Source organism: Hemibagrus wyckioides, linkage group LG06, assembly GCF_019097595.1.
Source record: "Hemibagrus wyckioides isolate EC202008001 linkage group LG06, SWU_Hwy_1.0, whole genome shotgun sequence".
Taxonomy (NCBI): Eukaryota; Metazoa; Chordata; class Actinopteri; order Siluriformes; family Bagridae; genus Hemibagrus; species Hemibagrus wyckioides.
This window is the reverse complement of record NC_080715.1, coordinates 42,880,023-42,896,663: the sequence shown is the minus strand read 5'-3', so window position 1 is coordinate 42,896,663 and position 16,641 is coordinate 42,880,023. Positions and strand designations below refer to the sequence as shown.

Genomic DNA, 16,641 nt, shown 5'->3' with positions numbered 1-16,641 from the left:
CATAAACAGTGAAAGGTAAGTGCCTCAGGAAAAGGTAGGTCTTAAGACGTCGTTTGAAGACAGTCAGAGACTCTGCTGTGCAGACATCTAGGGGAAGTTCATTCCACCACTTCGGTGCCAGAACAGAGAAGAGTCTAGATGAATACCTACCTTTTACCCTGAGAGATGGTGGGACCAGTCGGGCAGTGCTAGTGGATCGGAGAGAGCGAGGTACAGTGCGAGGAGTAATAAGATCTTTGAGGTAAGATGGTGCAGGTAAATTCTTGGCTTTGTAGGCAAGCATCAGTGTTTTGAATCTGATGGAAGTCTGAAGGAAGACATCTGGTATCCCCATTGTGTAGCAAGCAATGCAGTGACTTGTTCCCTTTTAGGAAAAGCAGGTTACATCTATATCCAGATCTTCAATAGCTCTCTCTCTCTCTCTCTTTCTCTTTCTCTCTCTCTCCACCCCGTCTTACTCTGCCACACAGAACCAGGAAGTTACTCCGACTTATTTCATAGAAAATGAAACTGAGCTCTGAATGATTCTCTCTCTCTCTCTCTCTCTCTCTCTCTCTTTCACTCTGTGTGTGTGTGTGTGCATGTGAGTTCAGGAAAATGGCTGAGGCCAGTATTTCAGTAGATCAGGATCAGTTCATCTGTCCAGTGTGTCTAGAAATCTTGAAGGATCCGGTGACTATCCACTGTGGACACAGTTTCTGCAAGGTGTGTATCAATGGTCACTGGGATCAGGAGGATCAGAAGGGTGTCTACAGCTGTCCTCAGTGCAGAGACATTTTCACTCCCAGGCCTGTTCTACACAGAAACAACATGCTGGCTGAAGTGGTGGAGAAACTGAAGAAGATCAACTTCCAAGCTGCTCACTGTTACGCTGGACCTGGAGATGTGAAGTGTGATTTCTGCACTGGGAGAAAACTCAAAGCCATCAAGTCCTGTTTGATGTGTCTGGATTCTTACTGTGAAACTCATCTCAAACCTCATCTTGAAATTTCTACTTTGACAAAACACACATTAATTGTAGCCTCAGCAAAACTAAAAGAGAAGATCTGCTCTGAACATAAAAAGGTGTTTGAGATCTACTGTCGTACTGATCAAACCTTCATCTGTTATATGTGTATGATGGAAAATCACAGAGGACACGACATCGTCACAGTAGCAGAAGAACGTGTTAAGAAACAGGTGAGAAGAAGAAATCTTTCCAAAGTTCCTGTGTAGAAACTGGTGCTTTAGTCAGTTATATGATTTCAATTTTAAATTCAATTTGTTATTCAATCAAAATGTTTCTGTTCTGTAAAAGTTTATTAAATTGAATGTATTCAGATTAACAGAGATTTTAATTTTCCTCAGTAATCTTATTAATCTAGTCAGACAAGTTAGTAAACATTTCAGTGACAGGGTAAGGCAGGTTAACACACACACACACACACACACACCTACACACACACACACACACACACACACACTTACACACCTCATCCCTATCACATACAAAAAGCCAGAGTTCATCCACATCTAACTTTTAATGACTGGGCTGATATTACATCTGCTGGCTAACACTACTCAGAGTGCAGAGATTCTTGTCATAACGTATTTGTATGAAAATGAAAGGTTTTACCAGCCAAAAATCTCAATGTTACTCTTTATTACTCAATTATTACTCTTTACTATAAGCAACATGGAGTTGTCACGTCTCATCGGGAATCTGGGCAGCAGCCCTCCCCCGAGTATTGACAGTCACGTGATTTTCTTCCTGGTTTCTGCCCGGACATTTAAGCAGCGCACACATGCATGTTCTTTGCGCAGTATTGTTCCGAGTAGCCTTACTGAGCGTTTGTTTGTGCTAGAGTTTCTGTGTATGACCTGGACTGTTTTTGTGATTACCGTTTTGCTTCGCCTCTGAATTGGATTATTCTGTGTATGACCTCACCCGTGTACAGATTACTGTTTTGCCTTGTGTTTTTGGATTTGTTTGCCTCATTCATGCTACCCGGCCCACGGATCTTTGCTTTGTTTCTAAGTACGATTTTGCTTGCTGTTTTGTGCTGCTTTAATAAACTGCTCATGGATTCGACACCTTCTGCCTCTGGTGCTTCTTCACAGAATACTGTGCCTCAAATGAGTCCAGCGGATTTACAAGCAGCACTGCTCCGTCAAGGCGCCATTATCCACGCCTATCAGAATCAGGTGGAGGCACTTCAGGCTGAAAATCTTCAGCTACCACAACTGGCTCAAGCCCAAGCCGCACCTCCAACTCCCGCTCCCTCGCCCGCTCCGACACCATATCGTGAATCTCCGAGAATGGAGCTTCTGGAAAAATAATACGGGTCTCCCGATCGCTGTCGAGGTTTCATACATCAGTGTGATAGCTTCTTCACCCACCAGCCTGAACTCTACACAGCAGATACAACCAGGTGTGCGTTTGTTTTGTCTCTTTTGACTGGTAGAGCCTTAGATTGGGCGTCAGCAGTATGGGATACTGATCCGCAAGTTTAGACCTTGTTCGTTTGCTTTGCGAGTCTAATTTGTGAGGTCTTCAAATATCCAGCAGGGGGGAAAGATATATCAGTTCAACCGATGGAGTTGTGTCAAGGATCGAACTCGGCAGCCAATTATGCTGTTAAGTTTCGCACTCTCGCGGCTCAATCCGGGTGGAATGACACCACTTTGCTGTCTGTAGCCTCCACCCTGGGGGGCCTCCACCCGGCTCTTCAAGCAGAAATGGCCTGCCATGACACCAACACCATGCTCTCTCAGTACATCGGTACAGCATGTCAACACCATGTGACTACTCAACCTCGCTCCCTGTACCGTTGTGCCGCAGAGCTCTCTGGCCCCAGGGAGGAGCCTGTCGAACCCATGCAACTTGGGAGAGCGTGTGTCTCTGAAGAGGAGTGCCGCTGCCATTTCTGAGCAGCATCTGTGCTTCTACTGCAGCGAATCTGGTCATCAGATCTATTGATGCCCAGAGAGACCATCTAAATCTCAGGTGGGAGACAAAACACTCCTCTCCAATGTGTCTGTACCTGCCATGTTAAGCCACGCTAATGAATCCTTTCCCATCTCAGCGCTGACAGATTCAGGAGTGGCCGTCAACATTATCAACAGCAGTCTCATGGAGGAGCTACACCTGTCCACTGTTCCGTGCACCCCACCTCTATGAGTGACAGCCGTCAACAATCAGCCCATTGGGGGGGATACTTTTTCTGCCAAACCAAGTCCCTGGATTTAAAGATTGAATTATTCCACCTTGAACAGCTTTCATTGTACCTCATCAGCTCCCTCGTCAACCCCATCTTGGCCATACCCATTTTGGGCATGTCCTGGTTACATCTACACGACCCTCTGATTTCATGGAGAGAGAGAGAATTGACTCTCTGGTCCTGTCACTGCCTTGACTCCTTCAACTCACTCAGCCACGTCCACGTTTCACTACTTCTGTGGAAAGCCCAGGGACCACCACTCCTTTAGCCCCACCGAGAAAATACAATGCCTTACGGGAGGTATTTTCTAAAGAAAGGGCCTCTCAGCTTCCTTCTCACCGTCCCTGGGATTGTGCTATTGAGCTTCCACCCAATGCGATGCCACCCAAAAGCAGAAAATAAAGCTATGGAGGATTACATAGAGGAGGCTCTCGCTGCCGAACACATCCGCCCCTCGACATCCCCAGCAGCCGCGGGGTTTTTCTGCATGGGAAAAAAGGATGGTGGCCTACGTCCTTGCATAGACTATAGGGGACTAAACGCTGTCACAGTGCACTATCCCTACCCATTACTCCTAATACCAGCAGCCTTGGAACAGCTACAGGGAGCCAATATTTTCACCAAACTGGATTTACGGAGCACATATTACCTCATCCGTATTAGGGAGGGAGACAATGGAAAACGGCCTTTCACACCACCCGGGGCCACTACGAATACCTGGTTATGCCCTATGAACTCACCAACGCTCCAGCTGTATTTCAGTCTCTGATCAACGAGATATTTAAGAACATTCTCAACATCTTTGTCATTGCTTATATTGATATTCTCATTTACTCTACATCTCTGGAGAAACACATACACCACGTTCGTACAGTACTCACCCATCTCAGAAAGCACAACCTATATGTTAAACTGGAGAAATGCTAGTTTCATCGCCATCGCCTCGCGTTTTTGGGGTATGTCCTCTCTCCTGGAAGGGTGGAAATGGACCAGGCCAAGGTTAAAGCTGTCACAGACTGGCCAGAACCCACCTCTGTCAAAGAGCTGCAGCGCTTCTTGGGGTTTGCCAACTTCTATCGTCGTTTTATACGGAAGTACAGCACCATAGCAGGTCTCCTGACCTCCCTTCTGAAAGGCAAACCTAGAAGACTTTCATGGTCCAGTCCTGCCCATGAGGCATTCATTAAACTTAAGAAGAGCTTCATCACAGCCCCTATCCTCTGCCATCCTGACCCCGAAGCCCCCTTTGTAGTAGAGGTGGATGCCTCCAGCTCTGGTATAGGAGCTGTTCTGTCCCAAGGCTTTGACAACTTTGACAACAAAGTTGTCTCTGGAAAGCTCCATCCTTGCAATGCCTTTTATTCTAGGAAACTCACAGCGGCTGAGGCCAACTACGACGTGGGCAATCAGGAGCTACTGTCCATTAAAGCGGCCCTGGAAGAATGGCGTCACTGGCTATTCATAGAGCCCTTGGTGTAGAGCCTCCCCCGGCCTTAAACTCTATGTGCCCACCTCGCTTCACCTCCGCGTTGTGCAGTGGACCCATGAGTCTCCCAGTAATGGTCACCCTGGTATTCACAGAACATTACGGTTAGTTCTCCTAGAACCACTGCCTATCCCACAGCGACCCTGGTCACACCTTGCCATAGACTTTCTTACGGACCTGTCCAGCTCTCATGGTTTCACCACCATTGACCGCTTCTCCAAAGCCTGCAAACTCATTCTGCTTAAAGGATTAGCTTGGGAAACGGCCACCTCCCTGTTCCACCAGGTGTCTTGGAATTATGGATTTCCTGAGGACATTGTATCAGACCGGGGCCCTCAGTTCATTTCACAAATCTGACGAGCCTTCTGTACGCAGCTGGGGATCAATGTGAGCTTGACGTCCGGGTACCACCTGCAGTCCAATTGGCAGGCCGAACGGTTAAAGCAAGAAATTGGGAGGTTCCTCCAATCATACTGCAGCAGAGAACAACACTGTTGGAGTGAGTTTCTCCCCTTGGCCGAATACACCCAGAACTCCTTAACACACTCCACCACGGGCTTCATGCCCTTCCAGTGCATTCTAGGTTACCAACCGCCCTTGTTTCCTTGGTTGGGGGAGCCCTCAGCTGTACTTGTAGTAGATAACTTGGCTGGGCGTAGCCAAGAGGTTTGGGAATGAGCCCATGTGCGGCTACAGAGAGCTGTAAGAAGGCAAAGAATGCAAGCTGATTGTTGTCGCCACCAGCATCCCGCCTACCAGATGGGACAAAGGGTGTGGCTGTCACCCAGAAACTTACGCCTTCAACTCCATGCCGCAAACTCAGTCCCAAGTTCATTGGACCCTTTGAGATTGTGCGTCAGGTCAATCCTGTCTCTTATCGCCTATGCCCCCCCCCCAACTTATCGCTTTTCCCGTCTCCCTCCTTAAGCCTGTACATGAACACCAGCGGAATGAATCTGCGACCATTGAACCTCAGCGAGTTAGGAACCGCTTCCAGGATCTGGTAGACTGGGAGGGGTATGTCCCTGAGGAACGCTCCTGGGTCGATGCCGCAGACATCCTGGACCTCTCCCTGACTGAAGAGTTCCACTTTGCTCATCCTAACCACCCACCTCCCCACTCTCGGGGCTGACCACGCCATAGAAAACCAGGAGGTGTTCCTAGAAGGGGGGTGCTCTGTCAGGTCTTATTGCGAATCTGGGCAGCAGAAGGAGCCCTCCCTCGAGTATTGATGATCATGTGGTTCTTTTCCTGGTTTCTGCCCGGGCATTTAAGCAGTATATACATGAGTGTTCTTTGCACAGTATTGTTCTGAGTAGCCTTACTGAGTGTTTGTTTGTGCTAGTGTTTCTGTGTATGACCTGGACTGTATTTGTGATTACCGTTGTGCTTTGCCTCTGAATTGGATTATTCTGTGTATGACCTCACCTGTGTACGGTTACTGTTTTGCCTCATGTTTTTGGATTTCTTTGTTTCGTTCATGCTACCTGGCCCATGGATCTTTGCTTTGTTTCTGACTACGATTTTGCTTGCTGTTTTGTGCTGCTTTAATAAACCGCTCATGGATTCAACACCTTCTGTCTCTGGCGCTTCTTCACAGGAGTGTATGTCTACCTAGTAACAAAATGCAGAAACCAAACAGAAATTCCTTGACACTGTGCTGACAGGTGATTAGACATTCCGCAGTAGGAGCTAATAAAGATGAATAAACTTTCACAAGAATTCAAAATAACTTGTCCTCAGAGTGAGTTAAAAGAGGAGGAGCTGAAATTCCAGCAGAGAATCCAGGAGAAGCAGAAGAAGGTGCAGGAGCTGAAACAGGCTGTGAACACTATAAAGGTGAGCAGTGAGCAGAGACAGAGCTGCTCCTAGAAACACACACAACATGGACAACCAGTCATTTAGAGTCCCAGTAAGAGAGGGAATGATAGATGAGATTTAAATCTTCTGTGTGTGTGTGTGTGTGTGTGTGTGTGTATGTGTGTGTGTGTGTGTTTGTGTGTGTGTGTGTTTGTGTGTGTGTGTGTGTGTGTGTGTGTGTCCTAACAGCTCAGTGCACAGACAGCAGTAGATGACAGTGAGAGGATCTTTACTGAGATGATCAGCTCCATGGAGAAAAAGCGCTCGGAGGTGACGGAGCTGATCAGAGCTCAGGAGAAGACTGAACTGAGTCGAGCTGAACGACTCCTGGAGCAACTGGAGCAGGAGATTGCTGATCTTCAGAGGAGAGTCACTGAGCTGGAGCAGCTTTCACACACACACGATCACATCCATTTCCTCCAGGTAACACTCACTGTCTGATCTACAGAGCCAGCTGTTCCTCACACACTCTCTAAAACACCTCTCATTAAAGCAGCAATAAATGTCCCTGTCTGACATCACAAGTGTGTCTTTCATTTCATTTGTTCTCTATAGGCTTTAGCTTCTGGACATTGGTCTTCTCTATTAATCAGACCATATTTGGACACATCCAGTCTCACTGTTTCTCAACATCTGTCATTTGATGGAGTGAGGAATTCTCTCTCAGATCTGAAGAAGAGACTGGAGGAATTCTGTGAGGAGGAATTCATCAAAATCCCTCCACATGGTAAGAGGAGCTGCTCCTGCTGGAGAAACACAATGATGGACGTCTTTACTCGCTCTGTGAAGTGTTATTTCTTAGCCATGCTCCTGCTTACTTTTCTGCAGCCAGTTTGTTCACCTGACACTTTGAAGTAAAATACTGATTTCAAATGAATAAACTGACTGTATCACTTTCAACTGTTTCCATCTTTTACACAACCTGATGATGCTTTTTGTCTTCATTTCCATTTTTCTCTCCACAGCTGCAGCAGTTCAGATCATTTCACCATCAGAGCCACAGAGCAGAGAAGAGTTTCTGAAATGTACGTCTAACACACATACACACACACACAAACACACACACACACACACACACACACACACACTCTCCACATGAATATACAGTATTGTGTGAATTAAACCCAACATGTTCACATTGTTCAGTTTGTTTTTCTCTTTTATTTTAGATTTCTGTTATCTGACTCTGGATCCCAACACGACACATCCTCACCTCATTCTGTCTGAGAAGAACAGAGTGGTGAGATACAGAGAGAGAAAGCAGAAGTACTCTGATCATCCATAGAGATTTGACTCCTGGCCTCAAGTGTTGTGTAAGGAGAGTGTGTGTGGACGCTGTTACTGGGAGGTGGAGTGGAGCAGTCGTGTGTCCATATCAGTCTCATATAAAGACATCAGCAAGAAAGGACAGGGTAATGAGTGTTGGTTTGGATTCAACAATCAGTCCTGGAGTCTGTATTGTTCTCCTTCTCCTCCTTCTTCTCTCTCTTTCTATCACAACAACATTGAGACTGATCTCAGAGTTCCATCACCCTCCAGAATAGGAGTGTATGTGGATCACAGTGCAGGAACTCTGTCCTTCTACAGCATCTCTGACACCATGAAGCTCCTCCACAGAGTCCACACCACATTCACTCAGCCTCTATACGCTGGGTTCTGTCTTGGTTTATTATCAAAACTGAGGTTGTGTGATCCAGAATAAGATGTATCTGGTGTTTTGTGGTCAGTAACAAGTAGAAATTGTATCACAAATGATCTTATAGAAAAGTGTTTAATTTCAACAAGATTCCACATTATAGAGAGATTGTTCCTGAGCACCAAACACACAGAATATTCATTCTTTGTTATGTGGAAATTTTTCTTTCCTTTTCTTTTTTTATCCACAGTCACTTACAATAGCCTGTGTATCTGTGTTCAGAATAAACCAATCACATTCAATCTCATGTACAAAAGTAATTATCATCAGCTGCATCAATGAAATGATTCTGATTAACTCCAAATAAAGAAGCTTCTGTGGGATTTTCTTCAAATCTTCTTGTCTTCATCTGACCGACTAAAATAACAGAAGTATCTTGATTTACTGATATATTTAACTTTATAAACTCCTGACACAATTATGGTATGAAACACACACACACAGAGAGAGAGAGAGAGAGAGAGAGAGAGAGAGAGAGAGGAAACAGCACACGGTTCAAACTGTGAAGGGATTTCAGTCAAAAGTTCTGTAGATCTGCAGGATGAACAAAATTATTCCTGAAAAGATGATACGCCAGAAGCTGACCACCAAAGATCATCATCACTAATCCTGAACCTGGAAATGAACAGGGTTGGAGCACGGATTAGATGCTAAAATCAGAGTGAACATGATGAATGAAACTTGCATGGTGAGGGAATTGAATTCCTGCTGTTTACTCGGCTGGAACGGGAACCAGGGGTCAGTATAGGAGTCAGGACTCACCCTGAGTGATCCACCAGTGTTCTGTGGAGGGGAAATCGGCCATGACTGAAACACAACAGGAAACAAAACCCCACTTATTAACACTGTATGTGTGATCTGAGTCAGAGTACTGAATCTCCACCACTCGCTTTATAACCTTAATGATGTTCAGATGAGGGCTGAAGCAGATGAGAATGTGAGTCAGTATGAATTACTGTTGCATGGAGGCCTGGGTGATATTTAAAGAATGAAACACTTGAGGATTGTGCTATTAGAGGAAAATAATCATAACTTCAGCTCTACACAAACCTTAAACTCCATTTCCCATCATACACTGCTGCCTAAAACCAGATGCTCCCTGACCTTCAGCAATCAGCTTTGTTTTTATCCATTTATAGTTAGAGTGTGATGTGGAAATGATTCTTCTTGACAGACACAAGTCTCTCTTTTTTCTCTTTCTTGAAGCTGATATGATAAAAACAAAGAGAATCTCTGTGCTACTGTCAGAGCCGATCTTACAGAAAACTAATCAACAGCTTCTGACCAATCAGAATCCAGATTTTAGCGCTGTGGGGTAAATGATACAGATAATGATTGACATCAAAACTTTTTATTTTGTTTATCGATCTTTTACGTTTAAAGTATATTAAATAAAAAGTTTAGAGGCTGTAGCAGCGTCTATCAGAGGAACTGTGATACTTTACACGTGGTTTAAACTTCTTTTTTGGTTTAGAAAAACTAAATCTATCAGATGTTAATGTGAAAAGGGATTTTGAGGTAAAGTTTGGAGTGTGTGTGTGTTTGTGTGTGTGTGTTATTTTACTGGTTACATTACACTCCGTACCAGCGATCGTAAGACCGATGTGTAGCAGCGTCACGGTGATGGCGTAGTCCCACACCCACTCCTCCACAATCCAGGCAAAAACCAGTCCTCCCACCATGTACGTCACCTCAGTCGAGATCACGCTCACTGCACAGGAAACAGACACACAGTCACTAAACTGAGGAACCCAGAGTTTTAAAAAAATCCTCAGCTCAAGCGGGAGACTGTGTTTATATCAGGCAAATCCTGCAGCTTTAATCAACAGTTAATCAACTTTCCTGACTTTTAGTCTGTAAATCTAACCTTTCAGACGTCCTTCTCATCTAGGGACAGTTTGATATTTTCTTATCAAGTTGTATTTATTAGCGTTAATCAGCGGGATCTGATCCTTCATCAGCGCTCTCTGTAACGGACATCACGGACATTTCCTCCTCACACCACCAGAGGGCACTGTCGCTCATTTTTTTTAAAAAAAAAAAAACATCATCTTTAGTCTTTGCTCCATTTCCTGCTTTGATTGTCTTCACCTGTTTGTATTTCCCCAATTCCCCTGCTGTGTGTTTCCTCCTGAGTGGTACTGCAGTATGCGTGTGTTTTTTAGTTGGTGTGGTTTCCAATGTGTTGTCTTATATTATATTTTTACAGTGAAAGGGTTTTTGTTTTTATTTTATGAAAGTATGATCATATTTTTTTTGGAAGAGGTTTGAATTGGGCTTACCTAAATATTTCGGGTTGTTCCATGAAGGTTGTATTTTGTAGTTGAAAGGTGCTAATAAGCTATCCACCTCCTCTACCCTGATGCAACACACATACACACTTACACTGACAATTTAACACTGACTGTGATAAAACATCCTTCTATAAACATCCTCCTGATAAACCTTTGACAAAAATGAACATTTTCACTCTGTTCCCTTTAGCCAAAATGTCAGCCAATACATGTTCACTGTCTGAAGTTTTGTTAATGAACACACACAAAAACTAACATCATTTAGCTCATTTTCACATAAATAATGCTTTTAATAATAACACACACACACACTTGCATAGACTCAGTGTATCTTATTTAGTAAGACTTACTTCAGGATGCCGATGCACAAACTGAGGGTGATGTAGTAAAGTGAGTAGAAACACACTATACACATTAACAGGTTCTGAAGAACCACCTGGAAAATGAATCTTCACAGATTAATACATCATGCACAAAATCCGTCGACTTTTATACAAAGACCTGCGTAATTTAGATTGCACAATAATGAATACATCAGATTCGGTGTAAATTTCCTTAACGTTTTCTTCAGAAAAAGCTTTTAAACATAACATTAGTCATGGGAATCGTGAGTCACTTCAGTGAGTCAAATCAGTGAGTCGATTCTTTTGGATCACTTTTTTTTTTTTTATTCTTTTCTAAACGTCTAGTGATGGTTCTTCTTTGTTTAACTCTGATTGAAATGGGTTCGGAATCCTATGCTGCTTTCTAATTCACAAAACAATAAATTCCTGGGATTTTAACTGCATTTAAGGTTAAAAAAAGTTTTCTACATCTACAGCATGCGACTCGTCTCACAGCGATCCACTCCGAGTCAACTGGTTTACGAATGGCACATCACTTTTTAACATACAAAGCCATTGTGTCACAGGAAGTCAGTGATTCCTGATTTCTCCTTCTCTTTTATTTGCCCTGGTTTTGTTAAATGAGCTGCAAGTTTTAAACACAATAAATACATAAAGAAATCAATTTGTATAGAATCATCCACCCAAACACTCCATCCAACCAAACCATGACTGAATCTTCTCATACTCCACTCTGAAACATTGTGACCATGTAATGAAACCGTTTTATATTTAGTTATAGATCTCCTGAACATGAGATGAAGAGCTTTACCCATGTGTCATTGAGCTTGGTGTTGACTGACAGCTTGCAGTGGTGTTTGATCTGAGGCGTCCAACAGCACCGGCAGCAGTAATCCCACGACATGAAGAGCAGACGCTTTCTGTTTTATCATCCAACACACACAACACCACAACAACTAATGCTAGCGGTGCAGTGTTTTGTTAACTGTGTGTCTATGAGGACAGGTCTTAACAGGATTAGCAACATGCTGAAACGTTTGCTTCAACCTGAGCCGGATTAAACCCGCTCTGAAGGCCTGAGACGGTTAACAAATCAACTTTTTCATGTTTTGTTAGCTCTGTAGAAGCTACACAATGTGCTAGCATGACTGAAACTTGTGTTTATTTAAATAAATATCACCCAGATGTAAGAAAAAGGCTTAAATAACGCTGTTCAGGTCTTTGCATGTGTGTGATGTCATTTCCTGTTCCTTTGAAGAGGCTGGGATTTGGTTCATCTTGACGGTGTGTTGAACTGTTCTCTTTTCCTGACTCCTGACACATTTTGTTTGAAATCAAACACATTGTTTTTATTAGAGCTCTGTTTATTCATTGATAAATATCAGACCCTGTTCAGTTCTGCTCGATCACCCAGACCTCCACATTTTGACTGAAACCCCTACATCTGACGTGTTAAATGCAAATGTGAAGCTTCCTTTAAACCCACGCCCCTAAAAGACTACTTTGCATGCTACTAGAGATCTTTCATTTGAATACGATTCACTTCTGTGAATTGAATCGGTTTGGTTCATGCACTGAGTCGTTTTTTGTTCAGTTACTGTTACAAAACTGCAACGTGCCAAAGATACATTTACACACACATCCAAAACTGGATTATCACACAGAGGTTTTACCCAAGTTTATGTTATGTGTTGATTTGGAAATATGCGTGAATTGTGTGAATATCAGCCAAGCTGGATAGACCGTCTTGATTCAGTGAATCTTTATGGTCATGGAAAACAATAGCATGCTTCTTTTAAAAATCATTGTATGTTACAGATATTATAAATGACCGCGCATTTTATAACAACAGAATTGATGCTAATATGTGTACTGCATACTATATGATGCTGAATTGTCAGGGTTCCTGGTCACTACGTTCAACTTCATCGCCTTTTGAATGAATAATCGCTAAGAGACCTAGAAAGCACTTTCTAAACCTGTAACGACTGTAACACACAACCTCAAGTGCAATAATATCACTTTAACAAAGTGGTGGAATAAAACCATTCGGTGAAATACACCAATTCTTCCACCATGCAGTGTAGCCCACTTTGTTGCTAAGCAACATAGCAGACAAAGATACAGGCTACAGATGGACATCATTAATTTATTATAAACAATATTTGCAATAAATCATCCTTACATCTATATATTATATTTGATCAATTTTACAATTTTTTTTTTTACTACAATTTATACAGAATACACTGTCAGCCAATCAGATTTCAGAACTGTTTTATGAAATTTGTTTGTTTCTATAACGCAGATTGATAGTTTTATTCCGAAATGCGTGTGCTTTTTTCATATTTGAAACTGTTTTAATTTTCCATGACACTGATAGAAGATTTCTTATGATTTTTAATAAAACTTTGGAAGATTAGCATCTTGCACGGCGGCAGCGGTACTTCCAGTGCTGCTGCTGCTGCTGCTGCCGCCGCCGCCGCCTTACTGCGCATGCGCACTGTGTCCGCTGCCTGGGCAACTGGGCATTAGTCGTGGGAGAATTTAGGTAAGAGACAAATTAAAACTAGAATAAAACTGTTTCGGCCGCGCGTTACGCCGCTTGACAGGATGCGACACTGTTCTGCGCCGCGTTGCACTTTTATTTGTTTTTTATCGCGACGCATTTCGACTGAAACTTGGCTATAAAAGTGCAAAACGCCCTGCGCGCGAGGCAGGAAGAGCTTGAGTGTGAATAAAACGCTTCAATATAACAAGATTACAGTTAAACCGGAAACGGGCCGAGGAGATGAATATTATAACGTTATAACATTGCACAGTGAGTGTGTGTGTGTTTGTGCTGGAGTGTGTGCTGGGGGTGTGTGTTGTGTGTTTCACTCTTTATGGGGAAATAATAGACAAGCTTTTAACGCTTCTATTCGCTCTTATGAAGCTGATCCCGCGAGACACACACACACACACACACACACACACAGAGAGACGGATGTTTCTTAATAAATAAAATAAATAAAGAAGAAGAAGAATAGATTTGCTTGTCCATGATCAGATCGGATTAGAGTTGCAGTAAGAGTTGTAATTTTGTCATGCTCAGATCGGAATGGCTTTCAGTATAAGAGTTAGAGAGAATTAATTCCTGCTCCGCCATTTTGAGCTTTTCTTTTTTTTTTTTGCTTTATAAATATAGATTTTAAAAAATAATATATAGATCTCATAAAACGCAAAGTGGATTTCCAATCAGAGAAAAGTGCGCCTGGGCTTCAGGAGATTTAGTAAAATCTGAATGCATTTATTACTGAAGAGGGAAAGTGATTTATTATAATGACTCGGGGAATTAATAGGTCAAACACAGATGCATTATTTCACACTTAATGTCAGGACTTTATTTTTAATTTATTTATTTTATTTAACCTGAGAATTTACGTAGTCCTGTTTATTTATTTATTTTTATTTTTTGACGCATGAATGAAAAACTGTTCGCACGTGACCCATCAGAGCTTAAACAGCGTTACTTCTATAACTCACGCAGCTTCAAGTGATTTCCATCCAGAGCTCAATTTCTTTTCCAACCTTCTGTGATTCTCATCGGACTGGACTGAAAATCATCAACTATCTGGTCAGAGATCATCATATAATCATTATTAAACAAGGTCCGGCTTCAGGTGCTGTGATTTGTGGGTATAAAAATGGAAACGACAGCGATATATAAACCTCAGGGTATTGAATTATCTCAAAAATCAATAAATATCGGATTTTTTTAAATCAGTTTTCTCTGATTTCATTGTTTAAAGCAAGGGTGAAAGTTTCAATTTCACAAGTGTAAGAAACAGCGACCCCTATAGACTTAAGATAATAATAATAATAATAATAATAATAATAATAATAATAATTAAGATAATAATAATAATAATAATAATAATGCGTTTTAAAAATATTATTATTGTAGCTAATTTTCTATAACATAATATTTGACTGCAAAATACCTTTATAATTTATAGATTGAATTTATTTATTTCTCTAGAGTTTATTTGTGACAAAGTCTACTGTAAAAGAGAAAATAAAATTCTATTTAAACTGAATTGTTTATGTTTATATGTACTGTTTGTTTATATTTATACTTCTACTTAAATATACTACTTATATTTTGTGTTTACAATTTCTTGACAGTTTATGTTTATAGTTTATAGATTTGTTAATTTACAGTTAGATGTTTATAGGGAAAGAACTTTAGAAATAATCTAACAGCTTTTTTGTAACAGTTTGTTTGTTTATGTTTACAGTTTGTGTTTACAGTTTATGTTTATAGTTTATGTTTACAGTTTGTTTGTGTTTGCAGTTGTTTATGTTTGCAGTTTGTTCATGTTTACAGTTCATGTTTGTGTTTCCAGTTGGTTTATTTTTGCAGTGTATGTTTGTTTACAGTTGTTTGTTTACAGTTTGCTTGCGTTTACAGTTGTTTATGTTTACAGTCAATGTTTTGTTTTGTAGTTTGTTTATGTTTACAGTCTATGTTTTGTTTTGTAGTTTGTTTATGTTTACACTTTACAGTTTATGTTTATGTTTGCAGTTTGTTTATGGTTACAGTTTGTTTATGTTTATAGTTTGTTTGGGTTTACAGATTATGTTTCTGTTTCTAGTTGGTTTATGTTTATAGTTTGTTTGGGTTTACAGTTTGTTTGTGTTTACAGTTTGTTTGGGTTTACAGTTTGTTTGGGTTTACAGTTTGTTTGGGTTTACAGTTTTCAGTTTGTTTGTGTCTGTTTCAGATCTCTGTGTGGTTCTGTATGATGGACGGATTGACCCCTGAGTTTGACTTGTACGGGGCGATGGAGTGGAGCGACGGTGTGGGAACCCTCCCCGGCAGCCAGCTCAAGGTCTGTGCTCAGGACCCATGATGCATTGCTTCTCCTTTGGTACATATTGGTACAAAATCTTTTTCAGAAGGCAGCAGGAAGGCACGTGTCTTTTAAAGATCCTGATTCTGGATGGATTTCAGGGAGCAATCCTTTCATTCTTTTTTCCTTTCCTTAGTTTCGTGTAAATGAATTTGGGGTGCTGGAGGTCATAACTGACACGGGGGATGAGGAAGGGGTTAAGAAGGCTCATGCTACCACCACATGGAGTGTTCCGACAGCACAGGAAGGCAAGCACACACACACACACACACACACACACAAACACACACACGCACACACACACGCACACACAAACACACACACACATTGCACTAAAACATGCACACAAACACACACACACACAAAAACACACACACACACATTGCACTAAAAAATGCACACAAACACACACACACACACACATTGCACTAAAAAATGCACACAAACACACCAGCATTATAATATTGTACATATATACATATTTATCAAGAGTATGCACGCACACACACACACACACACATTCAGACTTTCAGACAGTGTTTTTGTCCACAGCTTTGTCGGTTGAGGTGCACTGTGGTAGTGTGAGTGTCTGCAGTAACAGGAAGGACCCTGCTCCCCACTTCCTACCTGATGGAGATCACTGCACCAGCGGCCTCCACTTACAGCAGCAGGAGTGAGTGACCCCCAGAGAGTTGCACCTGAAATTTGTTAAATATGATATAAACATTTCACCAAACCTCCACCAAACACTTCCTGAACCTTAACAGAACATTTTACCAAACCTTCACCTAACATTTTACTAAACATCCAAACATTCCACATTCATTCCTGAAATGTTTCAAACTGTTTTAATCCAGTGAGGCATC

General features: G+C 41.9%; 2 protein-coding genes and 1 pseudogene across 4 annotated transcripts in view; 2 read left to right on the top strand and 1 right to left on the bottom strand.

The window, feature by feature from the left end:
• The first annotated feature begins 597 nt into the window (after window positions 1–597).
• On the top strand, window positions 598–8,424 carry LOC131353771 (tripartite motif-containing protein 16-like; annotated as a pseudogene).
• A 253-nt stretch (window positions 8,425–8,677) lies between these two features.
• tmem244 (transmembrane protein 244) lies at window positions 8,678–12,093 on the bottom strand. The gene is made up of 6 exons (XM_058390840.1): window positions 11,692–12,093; window positions 10,887–10,972; window positions 10,525–10,601; window positions 9,828–9,953; window positions 9,005–9,049; window positions 8,678–8,857 (listed from the first exon to the last, which is right to left on the bottom strand). The coding sequence occupies exons 1-6, from the start codon at window positions 11,782–11,784 to the stop codon at window positions 8,760–8,762; spliced, it is 525 nt and encodes a 174-aa protein (XP_058246823.1). The 5' UTR covers window positions 11,785–12,093; the 3' UTR covers window positions 8,678–8,759.
• A 1,269-nt stretch (window positions 12,094–13,362) lies between these two features.
• The window catches only part of l3mbtl3 (L3MBTL histone methyl-lysine binding protein 3), a 22,135-nt gene continuing 18,856 nt past the window's right edge, over window positions 13,363–16,641 (top strand). For all 3 annotated transcript variants that reach the window (XM_058393640.1, XM_058393641.1, XM_058393639.1), the window contains exons 1-4: window positions 13,363–13,431; window positions 15,647–15,754; window positions 15,912–16,023; window positions 16,328–16,448. In XM_058393640.1, the coding sequence (XP_058249623.1) occupies window positions 15,665–15,754; window positions 15,912–16,023; window positions 16,328–16,448 (323 nt within the window). In that variant the 5' untranslated portion in view covers window positions 13,363–13,431; window positions 15,647–15,664. The remainder of the gene's footprint in view (window positions 13,432–15,646; window positions 15,755–15,911; window positions 16,024–16,327; window positions 16,449–16,641) is intronic.

Bases quoted from the DNA above. Each gene is read 5' to 3' on its own strand.
- tmem244 (XM_058390840.1), bottom strand. From the start codon at position 11,784: ATGTCGTGGGATTACTGCTGCCGGTGCTGTTGGACGCCTCAGATCAAA. The intron at 10,602-10,886 runs GTAAGTCTTACT...GTGTTGCATCAG, and splicing joins TTGTGCATCGGCATCCTGAA to GGTAGAGGAGGTGGATAGCT. The intron at 9,050-9,827 runs GTACGGAGTGTA...GTTGTGTTTCAG, and splicing joins CATCGGTCTTACGATCGCTG to TCATGGCCGATTTCCCCTCC.